The following is a 13,778-nucleotide window of genomic DNA, read 5'->3' as shown; positions in this document are numbered from 1 at the left end:
AAGGCCCTGCCTTTTTCTTCAAGTTCGCGGCCCACCATCCTCCCTCCCATGCTCCATGCTCCAGAAGTACTGAGCAACCTCCAGTCCTCTCACACATCACATGCTATTCCACTCCACCACATTTGGAATATGCTGTTTCTTTGGCCTGAAATACCCTCTCTCCTACCTCTACTCATCCTTCAAGAGCTAACACATTCAACTCCTCAATGGAGCCTTTCCTCACTCCTCAGTGATCACTCTGACCTCAGACCTTCTGTACACTTGGTAAATACTTCAGCAACTCTCACACACACTGAAATTAATGTTCTACACGCTTAAGTTCCTTATAAGGCCCATGTCTTTCTCATCCATTTACGTCCAGATGCTAAAACAATGTTTGGCAAATAGTAAGCATCAATAAAGGTCACTCAGTAAAGGAATGAAGGTACACTTTCTAGTCCAGCTTTGCATGTTTCCTGTTCATAATCAGCTGGTACAACTGTACAGTATTTTACAGTTTCCAAACATTTTCACTGTCATTAAATTCATGTGTTTGGCCAGGCAAGGTGGCTCATGCCTATAATCCCAGCACTTCGGGAGGCCAAGGTGGGTGGATCACCTGAGGTCAGGAGTTTGAGACCAGCCTGACGAACATAGTGAAACCCCATCTTTACTAAAAATACAAAATTAGCCAGGCATAGTGGCGGGTGCCTGTAATCCCAGCTACTCGGGAGGCTGAGGCAGGAGAATCACTTGAACCTGGGAGGCGGAGGTTGCAGTGAGTTGAGATCACACCACTGCATTCCAGCCTGGGTAACAAGAGTGAAACTCCATCTCAAAAACAATAATAATAAAATAAATTAATAAATTCGTGTGTTCATGTACTTACTGCATATTAATTCTGCTGGAGACCACTGGAGTTACACCATCAGTAATGGGAGGGGGTGGGCCTACTCTGGAAAGGATGATCAGGGAAGGTCTTCGAGCTAAAAGCTAAAAGGATCTAAAGGACAGATGTGGGTAGAGAAAGAGAACAGACTTGAAACAAAAGCAAGAAAGCCAGTATGGCTGGAGCAGAGTAAGGTAAAGTGACTCATTCAACTGAAGCTTCTTAACCCATGAGATAGATAGGACAGATAATCCCCAAATTCAAATGTTACATGATTTTCCCAACTGATGAAGGAAGCCAGTAACAAAACCCAGCCTCGTCATTACAAGCCAGGCTTTTCCCAAATCATCAGTTGTCTATGACATTCACAGATACAGACAGGCACTGTCCAATCAGTATCCATTTAGCCATACAAGCACCTGAAATGTGGATATTCCAAACTGCTATGTGTTGTAAACGTAAAATACACACCAATTTCAGGCCTATTATGAAAAAGGAGTATAAAATATCTCATTGAGGCCGGGCACAGTGGCTTACACCTATAATCCCAGCACTATGGGAGGCCAAGCGGGGCGGATCACTTGAGGTCAGGAGTTCGAGACCAGCCTGGCCAACATGGTGAAATCCCTCTCTACTAAAAAACAAAAATTAACCGGGTGTGGTGGCGTGTGCCTGTAATCCCAGCTACTCGGGAGGCTGAGACAGGAGAATTGCTCGAACCCTGGAGGCGGATGTGGCAGTGAGCCAAAATTGCGCCACCGTGCTCCAGCCTGGGCAACAAAGTGAGACTCCATCTCGGGGGGAAAAAAAAAAAAAACTCATTGATAATTTTCATCCCAACTTTGAATATTTGGGGTAATCAGATTAAATAAAATATATTATTAAAATTAATGTCACCTCGTTTCCTTATCTTACTAGATTTTAAATTACATATGTGGTTTCTATTGGACAGCAGCGGCACACACCCTCTCAGTATGTTTTTCTTTATTAGGAGCTCCCCAAGGGCCAGTTTCTTGAAAATTCTGCACAATGATTGCTGAGGGGCTTGCACCTCCCCTCCTCTCATTCCAGTTTTAACCCCAGCTCTGAAATTTGTGTGTTGCTTAACTTCTCTGAGTTTCAGGCGCTTTTCATGCCATCCAATAGGAATGACAGCCACTTCGTGGCTCTTTCAGGAGAATTAAGTAAACTTTATCGGGCAATACTGGCAGCCCCGTCATAGTCACAGAGACAGCCAGCTCACCCGGTAGCTCTCGAAGGCCTCGTCGATGGGTGCCATGGCGTGGGTCTGGTGCTCCTGGGACTCCCTGCATACCAGGCACACGGGTCGCTGGTCGTCCTCGCAGAAGAGCCGCAGCGGCTCCCAGTGGCGGCTGCAAAGGCCCGGGGGCACGGGGCCCAGGCGCCGGCGCCGTGTCTTCTCCGTCAGCCTGGCCAGGGCCCAGTTGGGTCGCAGCGCAGCGGGCGCCGATGGGTGCCGGCATTCGGGGCAGGGGAACTGGCCTCCGCCCGGCGCCCAACTGCGGTGCAGGCAGCCGCGGCAAAAGTTGTGGCCGCACTCGATGGACACCGGGTCCTGGAAATACTCCAGGCAGATGGGGCAGGTCAACTCCTCCTGGAGGTCCTCAGCTTCCATGCTTCCCTGCCGCGGAGCCGGGGTCCGACGTGAGGCGAGGGAGAGGCCAGCAAGCTGCGAACGGCCGCGGGGAGACCTGACGACTTCCGAACCGCCGTCACCGCCTCACGTTAAGAGGGGACTGCGTAGTGTCTCTTCCGGGGTTCAGGATCCAAAAGGAAAGCGCGCACGTTGCCCGGCCTGCGCGCGCAAGACCGGAAACTGCTGGGTATCCGCGCCGGAAGCGCGCGAGGGTTGGCCCAGGCTTAGGCGCGGGGCAGGACGGAACCGTTGAGCGGCTCCTCCAAACAGGTATAGAGACCCAGAAATGCCCGTGGAAGGCTAGAGAGGACTCGGGCAAGGCATTAGGGCTGGACGTTGTGACCCCTGGTGGAGCCAACCGGGTAGGTGCCTCTAATCTTGGCCTTTCTTTCCAAGTTTGAGCGTTCAGGTCTGTGTTTGTCTGCTGGTTAGACTGATTTAACTTCTAGAGTCCCAGGAGTTCTGGGCGAGCTGTGGCCTAGGGACCTGAAATGCCAGGAAGACTTGAAGGATCTGTGTTGGTAGGCCTGGAGTTTGGCTAATGTGGGGATGATTTGGATTCAGAGATGCAGATATATTGCCTTTTTGGTATCCAATTTGAAAAGTAGCAACCATTTTGCTATCCCAAAGAACATCCATGGAGGCTTTCAACAAATAATATGCTTGACTGTTTCAGGGAATTATCTATATCCCTTAAGTGGATTTTTGATCTTGTGTTTCTGAGGTGCTTTGCTTTTTATTCTTCCCACTTTCTTCCTTTTCTTGTGAATGATATTTGTTTAAAAATTAAAAACTCTGGACTGACAAATTTAATAGAAGTTATTTGCACAAAGAACAATTCATGAATTGGGCAGCTCTCAGAACCAAAAGAGGTTCAGAGAGCTCTGCCCAGCAGTATGAGCTACTAGCTTTTGTAGGAAGCAAAGTAGAGAAATCACCTGATTAGCTAACATCTAGGTGTCTGCCTTATTTGGCAATGATATGATGAGGCATTTGCCTTATTGGGGTATGGTCTGATCAGTTGGCTGGCTGTTATTGGCTGAAGGTCAGCCGTGATTGGCTGAAACCCAGCTATTTGCTATAAAAAATATAGTAAGTTGGTCGGAGGTGGTGGCTCATGCCTGTAATCCCAGCACTTTGGGAGGCAGAGGCGAGTGGATCACAAAGTCAGGCGATCGAGACCATCCTGGCTAACATGGTGAAACCCTGTCTCTACTAAAAATGCAAAAAATTAGCCAGGCATGGTGGCGGGTGCCTGTAGTCCCAGCTACTCGGGAGGCTGAGGCAGGAGAATGGTGTGGACCCAGAAGGCCAAGCTTGCAGTGAGCCAAGATTGCACCACTGCACTCCAGCCTGGGCAACAGAGCAAGACTCCGTGTCAAAAAATATATATATATATTTTTGATATATTTTATATATTATATAAATATATAATATATATTATATATAAATGAACCAAAGTCTAACTATATATATAAATATATTATATATTACATATTATATATAATATATATAATATATAATATATATTATATATAATATATAAATATAAATATATAATATATATTATATATAATATATAAATATTAATATATATTATATATAATATATAAATATAAATATATAATATATTATATATAATATATAAATATAAATATATAATATATATTATATATAATATATAAATATAAATATATAATATATATTATATATTATATATTTTATATATATGTATATAAATGAACCAAAGTCTAACTTACTCTATATATATATAAGTCAGGTTGTATTTTGTTATATAAGAACTCAAGTACCAAGACAGCCTCAGGCTAAGGGGCTTTTGCTTATTTAACAGATTTTTCATTCTTCTTATGTCCCAATATCAAATACTGCCTTTCCCATAATAATTTTTCTCAGTAAGTAATATGATTAAATGATTAGAAAAAGAGGTTCTTGAGATATCTGTTTTGGGGTTATTGCTAAAAGTTCCACTGAATATTTCTAAAACATTTAAATTAGACAACGAATGAATGGATTTTCTTTGTAAATTGGAATACTCTATGGAGAAGGAATCTGGTTCTTTAATAGGGACCAAGCAGGAAGGAATGCTGTTAACAGTTACTGATATTTACCATGAGTGTTTATGGCATCTGTGTGTCTGTATGTCTACCTAAGTATTGGATGAGAAGTTTCAGCATTCCTGCAAAGTATTTATTCCCCTTACTGTAGTCATTTAAATCTTTTCAGGTAAATCCCTTAAAATCCTTATATGTTCATTCCTGCCATACCAGAGATGACCTTCCTTCTTTAGTAAGTGATGCTCCCTAATTCACAATTTTTCTCCATCACAAAATGTCTATAAGTCTGTGTACCAGCCAAGGTTCAATCAGAGAAGTGGAATCACTATGTTTCTTTATGTTCACAGGGCAAGCAATTAAAAGGGAAGATGAACATAAAGTAGGGAAGAGCAAGAATGAATTGTAACTTAAGACACGAGTTGGTCATTCTTTCACTGTCTCCAACTTCAAAGATACGAGTATCCTTGCTAGAGGAGCTGACACTCTTTGCCACAGGACTAGACACACACATGGCTCAGGAATCAAAAAAGCTGAAGATGACTCAGGGGAAGGCTTCTGCCCCATCCCAACAAGGAGAACCAGCTGATTGGTGACAAAGTGCATGAGCTACAGTAGCACCTAGTGTCCCTGCACCACCGTTTCAACTATAAAACTGGAGGGATGCTTCGGTTCTGCCCTTCAAGACTTACACAACCATGTCTTTTCCGGGCTATTCTAACCAGAAACAAAAGAAAAGGAAATTCTGGGAAACGTAGTTTAGCTTAGCAAAGTTGAGATATTACAAAATTACCACTGTCCACTCTGTGTCGAGTTGACATAAATACAGCCCTCCTTAAAACATGCTTTCAAAATAAAGCCCACACCCTACACATAAACTATCTCTGGAGAAATTTGAAGTCTGTTGTGCACTGAGGATAACCACAACAACAAACTGTAAACCTAGCCCAATTTCTGACTAGATTGATACCACCAAACCACTGCTATGCACTCAAGAGCACTAAAGTCCTAGCAGAAGGAAAGACACATCTCCAAGCATTAAAAAAAAAATTTACTTCATACTGTGAAGAGGGAATTGAAAAAATAATTTAAGCAAAAAAATATATAACATGTCCAACTTTTAACAGAAAGAAAAAAAGACACATACAGAAAGGCAAGAAAAAAACACAGTTCAAAGAGATAAAACAATCATCAGAACCAGACTCATAAGACATAGACATTAGAACTGTCAGATAATTTTAAATAACTGTGATAAAGGCCCTAAGGGGAAAGTTAAACAAAATGCAAGCTCAGATGGGTGATTTTAGCAAATAGATGGAAATTATAAGGAAAAATAAAATGGAAACTGTAAAAATAAATATAAGGCCGGGCACAGTGGCTCACGCCTGTAATCCTAGCACTTTGGGAGGCTGAGACAGGCAGATCATGAGGTCAGGAGATCAAGACCATCCTGATTAACACGGTGAAACCCCGTCTCTACTAAAAATACAAAAAAATTAGCTGGCCATGGTGGTGGGTGCCTGTAGTCCCAGCTACTCGGGAGGCTAAGGCAGGAGAATGGCATGAACCCAAGACGTGGAGCTTTCAATGAGCCAAGATTGCACCACTGCACTCCAGCCTGGGCTACAGAGCAAGACTCCATCTCAAAAAAAAAAAAAAAAAAAAAACAATTATATAGAGTTGAAGAATGCCTTCCATAGGCCCATTAGGAGACTCAACACAGTTGAGGAAAACATCAAACTTGAAGGTAGGTAAATAGAAATTACTGAAACACACATACACACAAAAGAGTGACAGAAACAGAACACAGCATCCAAGACTGATGGGAAAATATCAATATCAAATCAAGAAATAATGGCTGAGAATTTCCAAAATCTGTGAGACACCAAACCAATCCAAGGATCTCAGAGAATACACCGAGCAGGATAAATTCTTTAAAAAGAAACTAAGCTTATTGTATTCAAACTAAGCTTTATTGTATTGATACCTGGTAGTTATAACTTACCAAATACACTGCCCATCATCTCCAGATGATCTATTATTTCTGAAAGTTTCCTTTATTACATTTCTTACTTCAGAGAGAGGAACTTTGATCAACTTTCCTCATCACTATACTAAAAATCCTGCCCAAGGAGGAGCTTATTCACCGTATAGCCTTGGCTTCGTGCTATGGTCAGTGTTGCAGTCAGTATTCTCAGAAAGAAAGGACTGGTTCCATTTTACCTCCATCTTTTGTTTCCTGTCAGAAAACCTACCATACCACCAAGTATGCCTTCTCTACACTGCCTCTGATGTTTAAGTAATTTTAGAATTCTGTTGAGACTATCTCCCTTTTTAGGTATCATGAATCTCATCCTAAATTGCATGCCAAAGACTTTGAGAACTAAGCTATGGGCCCAGTTCTCATGTCCCAGACTGGCCTTTCATTACCCACACAATGAATGGGTTAAATTGCTTGGCAGGTGACAGTCCAATGATCACAACCAAGGAGGATTTCCCAGGGGGATTTTATTACTTGCAATAAGTAAGGAGGACACTGAGAATAATTCCCCAAAGCATGGCCTCCCTGAGCAACGGTGCAAACATGGCTTTTATTAGTCTGGTTAGCTGAGTCACTGTATGTACAGGTGGAGTCAAGGCAGTGCAGTCCCAGTTGTCGGTCATGCTTCTACATATGTCACATGTATAGAAAATGGTTAAGCTCCTCCTTGGGCAGGATTTTTAGTATAGTGATGAGGAAAGTTGGCCAAAGTTCATCTCCAACTCAGGCATCTCTGGGTCCAACTGGTCTTTGTTTTTCCTGGGCTGAGCTTCTTCCTGGAACTTTTTAAAACAAAAATTCAAGATATAACAGTTACAAGTGGGTAACTTTTTCACCGTGCATACCCAAAAACCCAAGGACCCTGGGTTACACTTTAGGTGGTACCCATGTGGGACCTGTCGGAAGAGTACTACAAAGGCTTTGAAAACTGAACTGACATTGGAACCACAACCCTCAGAAGGCTGGTCAAAACTTATGACTTGAACCCAAATGGGTTAATTACCTTTTAAAACATAAATATCAAGATCCTCCACCAAACTTAACCAAGACCCAGAGCATCCTAATGACATTCAAAGTGTCCAGGATACAATCGAAATTAATTGGCATGTGAAGAACCAGGAAAATCCCAACTCACGTTGGAAAAACAAAGTAACAGATGCAGAATGTAAGTTGCCACACATGTTGAAATTATCAAGACTATAAAGCAGCTATTCAAATGGAAAGTTAAAAAGTCTCAGAGAAGTAATAGAAAATATAAAGAATAGCCCCATGGAAATTTTAGAATGGGAAAATACAAAAACCATCATCACATCATATCCAGGGTATGTGCTGTCAATATTGCTTATCACTGTTGATGTTAACCTTGATCACCCAGCTCAGGTAGTATTTGATGGATTTCTCGCCTGTAAAGTTATTCTTCCCTCTTTCCCCCTATTTTACTGTTTAGCGGGAAGTCACTATGTGCAGCCCATGCCTAAAAAGGGAGTAGCTGGTGGGCACAGTGGCTCACAGCACTTTGGGAGGCTGAGATGGGTGGATCACCTGAGGTCAGGAGTTCGAGACCAACCTGGCCAACGTGGTGAAACCCTGTCTCTACTAAAAACACAAAAATTAGCCAGGCATGGTGGCGCATGCCTGTAATCCCAGTTACTCAGGAGGCTGAGGCAGGAAAACTGCTTGAACCTGGGAGGCAGAGATTGCAGTGATCCTGCCATTGCACTCCAGCCTGGGCGACAAGAGCAAAACTGCATCTCAAAAGAAAAAAAAAAAAAGTGAGTAGTTATATTTCACCTCCTTGCGGTGGAGTATCTACATTCTTCTGCATGAGAAATTTGTCAGTTATCTCCTATTTATTCAATTATTTATATTATGAACTCATTGATTCTTGTTTTATACTTTGGGTTATAATCCAATACTACATTGTTTATTTTACTGCTGAGATTATTCCTGTGTTGGCCACTGGGAGCTTTTTCAGTTGACACCTGTGTCCCTTTGACAAACTCCTGTCATTTTGTGGGGAAGAGGGAGTAGCACTTTCTTTCTTTCTACCGCTACAAAATCTTCCAGTATTATCTTGTATTTCTCTTCCCTAACCCTAACGTCAATAATTTGCATTTCCCTAATGATAAATGATGTTAAACATCTTTTCATGTGCTTTCTTATTACCTATATGTCTTCTTTGATGATTACCAAGAACAGGAAGGGTAGGGGGGAAAAGTGGAGATGGTTAATGGGTACAAAAAATAGAAAGAATGAATAAGAATTAGTAGTTGATAGCACAACAGCGTGATTATAGTCAAAAATAATTGTGCATTATAAAATAGCTAGTATAATTGGATTGTTTATAACAGAGGCTAAAAAGGCTTGAGGTGATAGATACCCCATTTACCCTGATGTGGTTATTACACATTGCATACCTGTATCAAAATACCTTGTACACCCCATAAATATATAACCTCCTATGTGCCCATTAAAAAGGTTTTTAAAAAAGAAATAATGCTGAGACAACTGAATATCCACATGCAAAAGATAAAGTTTGACATTTATCTTACACCATACACAAAAACTAACTCAAAACCAACCAGAGACCTAAATGTAAAAGCTGAAACTATAAAACTCTTATGGAAACATAGGCATAAATCTTTATGGCTATGAATTAGGCAGTCATTTCTTAGGTAACACACAAAAATCATAAGCAACAAAAGAAAAAATGGATGTTAGACTTCATCAAAATTTAAAACTTTTGTGCATCACTATCAAGAAAGTGAAAGACAATCATAGAATGGGAGAAAATATTTGGAAATCATACATACAATAAGTATCTAATACCCACAATATATAAAGAGCTCTTACAATGCAACAACAAAAATACAAAAAAAAAAAAAACCCAAATTATAAATGGGGAAAGGATTTGAATAGACATTTCTCCAAAGGAGATATACAAATAACCACTAAGCACATGGAAAATGTTCAATGTCATTAGCCATTAGGCAAGTGCAAATCAAAACTACAATGAGATACCACTTCACACCCACTAGGATGGCTAGAATTTAATAGATAAATAAAAAGTGTTCCCACATTGCTGATAGGAATGTAAAAATAGTGCAGCTGCTGTGGAAAACAGTTTGTCCGTTCCTCAAAAGTTGAAACGTGGAGTTTCCTTATGACCCAAACATTCTATTCCTGGGTATTTATCCAAGAGAACTGAAAACATGTGTTCACACAACCCTAAAACTGAGGCCAGGTGTGGTGGCTCAGGACTGTTGTCCCAGCACTTTGGGAGGCTGAGGCAGGCAGATCACCTGAGGTCAGGAGTTTGAGACCAGCCTGGCCAATATGGCAAAACCCTGTCTCTACAAAAAATACAAAAATCAGCTGGGTGTAGTGGTGCACGCCTGTAGTCCCAGCTACTCAAGAGGCTGAAGCAGGAGAATCGCTTGAACCCAGGAAGTGGAGGTTGCAATGAGCCAAGATCACACCACTGCACTCCAGTCTGGGTGACAGAATGAGACTCCATCCAAAAAAAAAAAGTGGTACACATATGTTCACAGCAGCGGTGGTCATAAGAGCCAAAAAATGGAAACAACCCAAATGTTCAGAAACTTGAAGAGTGTATAAACAAAATGTGGCCTCTCCTTAAACAAAATGTGGTATATCCTAACAGTGGAATAACATTCAACCATATAAAGGAATGTAATACCAAAACATGCCACAACATGAATGAACCTCAAGTTATGCTCAGTGAAAGAAGTCAGACATGAAAGACAACATATTGCACGATTCCATTTGTATGAAAAAGGAGGAAAACCAATAGAGACAAAACCATATGATGGTTGCATATTTTGGGTGACAATAAGAGGTTGAGAATAACATGAGGGGGTAGGGTTTTTTTAAGTTGATGAAAAAGTTATTAAATTGGTAGTGTTGATGGATATACAACTGTGAATATACTGAAGGTTATTTAATTGTATACTTTTTTTTTTGTCTCCGGTAGAGGGTCATAACTGCAAGTTGTCCAGGTTCTTGGCATTTTGAACAAGGAATTGGACAAAATGCCTAGCAAAGCAAAGAAAGAATGAAGCAGGGATTTATTGAAAACCAAAGTACACTCCACAGTGTGGGAGCAACCCGAGCAGCGGCTCGAGGGCCGGGATACAGGATCTTCTTGGCTCTAAATACCCACTAGAAGTTTCCCATTGGCCAGTTCATGCTTTGCAGAAAGCAACCAATCAGAGGCTCGGGTGAAATTACAAGGTTGCAAAGGAAGACATATCTGCAAACAGCCTGATTTGTTGGGGACAGGCAATTTCCCATCTGCTGTGATTCCTTCCACCAGAAAAGGTTGTGGAGGGGGGTTGCAAAGGGAGTAGCCTCTGGTCCTTTTGTTACTTAGGCATGGAAAGTTAAGGTTTTCCTTTCAGTTTTGTCCTAGGAAGTTGGTGTGAAATAGCCTTAGGTTCCTTGCCTCCAGACCCTATTCTCCTCCCTCACTTTAAGTGGATAAATCGTATGCTGTATGAATTATATCTCAATAAAGCTGTTTTAAAAGGGGTGGTATAAGGAAGAATTCCAAATAATGCCATTTGCATTTTTCGTTTGTCACTTTGGCTGGGCTCTGGCTACAGTGGATGAGGGATTCTTCTGAAGAACTTGTGTAGCAGGAAGAAAAAATATTTTTCCTAGTTATTGCCAAAGCGTCTCTTGGGAACCCCTAACTTACTTGGGGATAACTTGGGATTCAGAAAGAGGGGAAAAAAAAAAAACTAGATAACTGCTTTTGTTGAGAATTTCAGGACAAGAGAAAACTAAGAAAAGGGGGCAGCATTCTGTTTTAAAAAAAAAGAAGAAGAAAAAGAAAAAAAAAAAAAGGATAGAACACTGTCCAACAGAAACGACTTAAGAGACTAGAGAAGGCTGATATTCAGATTGCAATTATCTGCCGAATCACACTGTGATGTCAGCCTCCCTTGCTGTTACTCCCAGATCAGCAGTAGAACTCTACTGCCTTTTCTGTGTGGCATTGAGGGTTATGAACTTAAAAAGTAGGAACCTGGTCCAGCATATGAGTTGCTGCTGTGCTGGAGACAATTCTAACAGCTGCAACGAGAACTGCAGAAATGAAGAATGAGAATTGAGCAGAAATCAGAGCTATCAGTGATCAAGGGGGCCTAAGCCCCTGAATTCACGGTAATCTTCCTTAAGGATATGGCTGGTCATTTGAATAAATCTGTAGATATAAAAGGACACTGACTTATATATGCTTGAAGTCCAGAGTTTCTGGCTTATGACATATGCTGCAGGTCTGAGGGGCATTCATTTACCAAACTTTGATGATAAGGGGAGCAGAGAATGTGGAAAAACAGAAAAAAGGTAAATGAAGCCACCGAGACAGGAAGGGACATTATCTTCAGCAACAGGAATGTCAACAGGAAGCAACATCAAATATTGATGAGGAATACTCATCAGTATTTATTAAGCAGGGCAGAGGAGAGACACAGTTCAGGGAGGCTTCTACTGGCTGACTCTTGAACCAAGCCCATAAAAATTGTGATGCTGACACCAGAAAATTCCAGTGAAAAGGCACAGTCAGGAAACGCTTTAGACTACATGGCCCACGGGGCCCTTAGAGATCCTTCAACAGCCTCTAATTTGTCACAGATGTGAATCCCCACTCACTGGATGTTGGGAAGAAGATTCAATCATAGGGTTTCCTTCAGGCAAGCTGGGTGTCTTTATAACTCTGCAAAGTAGAGAATCGAGAAGAAGCGGAGATTTTTCCTAAGTGGAGAGAGACCTAAATGGAAGTTCAGGAGGGACAACGGACGGTTCCTTGTTCACTGGAAGGAACCATCAAGTTGATGGGGATGGACATTGGGATAGATTTTGAGAGCAAGAGAGAACAAAGAAAAAGGTTGGGAGTGGCGGTCAGAACACATGTGCCTAGAACCTGGTTACCTACTTTGTAACATGCAGAAGTTGTACTTCCCAGAAAGGTGAGGAACCTGCCCCGGGAGGAGATCATCAGGACACAGACATCAGTGACAGGAAGAGAGGGTGTCCTTCTCACCTGCCTCTTGAAACTGCTCTTTGGTTTCCACCACTGGGAGGCTATCGGTTGCTTCCTTGTGTCTTCTGGTGCTCTCTGAAGTTGGGAAGTATTTAGAAGAGGAAGGTTTGTGCTTCCAGGTCCTCCACCATCTCCCCAAACCCAGAAGCACAAGTTCCAGAAAAGTAAACAAGAGACAGAACCCACTGACTCCAAACATAGTCTTCAGGAAAATGGTCTTCTCAGAGGGGCGGGACAGATGGCAGGTTATACTACCAAGGCAAGGCTCTCGGCGACATGCAAAGGAGCTGGGCATCTGGAACCCATACAAGTGGTACTGCAACCCCAGGGCTGTCCCCTCCAGGACAAGCCGAGCCGCGAGCTGAGCCACGTAAGCCCAGAGCAGCCTAAGGCTTCCAGCCCCTGGGGTATCTCTGCTGCTCTCCCCTCCCTGGATCAGGGTCTCCTCCTCCTTCCCCTTTCCTGATAATTCCCAGTGCCAGATCACGTGATACAGAGTGAAACCCATGTAGAGAGCGCTGGGTACAGCCACCAAGATGACCTGGAAGACCCAGAAACGCAGCGGGGAGAGGGGGTGGAAGGCATCAAAGCAGGCGGCCTTGCAGCCCGGTTGCTGAGTGTGACACACGAATTCACTCTGCTCATCGCCATAGACTCCAGGCCCACTGGCAGCCAGCAGCACAAGGCGGAATCCCAGGAGCACGGGAAGCAGGAGGCGCCCCACGGGGGTAGAGTGCCGGCTCTCCTCCGCCAGCAGCCGCCACAGGAACCTGCCACACATCCTGTTTTGGAGCAGAGGACAAGGGATCAGTGTTGCTCACTGTCCTGCAGGGGGAGCGCCAGTCCACCTTGTCACTTCTAATCCAAGGATCACTGAAGGCAAGATTTTTTATTCCTCTCCAAGTATCTGACTGATTAAATACCAAGACTCTGATCGCACCTCTTTACTACTTAATGAAATCATCTATGAAATAATAATAGTGAGTGTGTGTGGTGTGGCTGTCTCTTCTGCCCTCCCCTTCTGTACTGCTGGAGTGGAGAGGAATTCTCAGGTTGGAGAGATCAGGATACAT

General features: G+C 42.5%; 2 protein-coding genes and 1 long non-coding RNA gene across 3 annotated transcripts in view; 1 reads left to right on the top strand and 2 right to left on the bottom strand.

Annotated features, from left to right (window-relative positions):
* The window catches only part of TRIM4 (tripartite motif containing 4), a 29,079-nt gene extending 26,387 nt beyond the window's left edge, over positions 1-2,692 (bottom strand). The window contains exon 1 of the mRNA XM_008018607.3: positions 2,112-2,692. Coding sequence (XP_008016798.1) covers positions 2,112-2,504 — 393 coding nt within the window. The 5' untranslated portion in view covers positions 2,505-2,692. The remainder of the gene's footprint in view (positions 1-2,111) is intronic.
* A 10-nt stretch (positions 2,693-2,702) lies between these two features.
* LOC119621364 (uncharacterized) lies at positions 2,703-10,181 on the top strand. Its single transcript, XR_005237905.2, has 2 exons — positions 2,703-2,887; positions 4,948-10,181. It is a non-coding gene; the product is annotated as an uncharacterized lncRNA (long non-coding RNA).
* Positions 7,086-13,486, bottom strand: LOC103246762 (gap junction gamma-3 protein). Its single transcript, XM_008018606.3, has 2 exons — positions 12,706-13,486; positions 7,086-7,420 (listed from the first exon to the last, which is right to left on the bottom strand). Exons 1-2 carry the CDS (start codon positions 13,484-13,486, stop codon positions 7,362-7,364), a joined length of 840 nt encoding a protein of 279 aa, XP_008016797.3. The 3' UTR covers positions 7,086-7,361.
* Between the last annotated feature and the right edge of the window lie 292 nt (positions 13,487-13,778).

This window comes from Chlorocebus sabaeus, chromosome 28, assembly GCF_047675955.1.
Source record: "Chlorocebus sabaeus isolate Y175 chromosome 28, mChlSab1.0.hap1, whole genome shotgun sequence".
NCBI lineage: Eukaryota > Metazoa > Chordata > Mammalia > Primates > Cercopithecidae > Chlorocebus > Chlorocebus sabaeus.
This window is presented reverse-complemented; position numbering and strand designations above follow the sequence as displayed.

Excerpts from the sequence above, each read along its gene's own strand:
- LOC103246762 (XM_008018606.3), bottom strand. The coding sequence starts at position 13,486 with ATGTGTGGCAGGTTCCTGTGGCGGCTGCTGGCGGAGGAGAGCCGGCAC. Across the intron at positions 7,421-12,705 it reads AGAGCAGTTTCAAGAGGCAG|TTCCAGGAAGAAGCTCAGCC; the intron begins GTGAGAAGGACA and ends TGTTTTAAAAAG.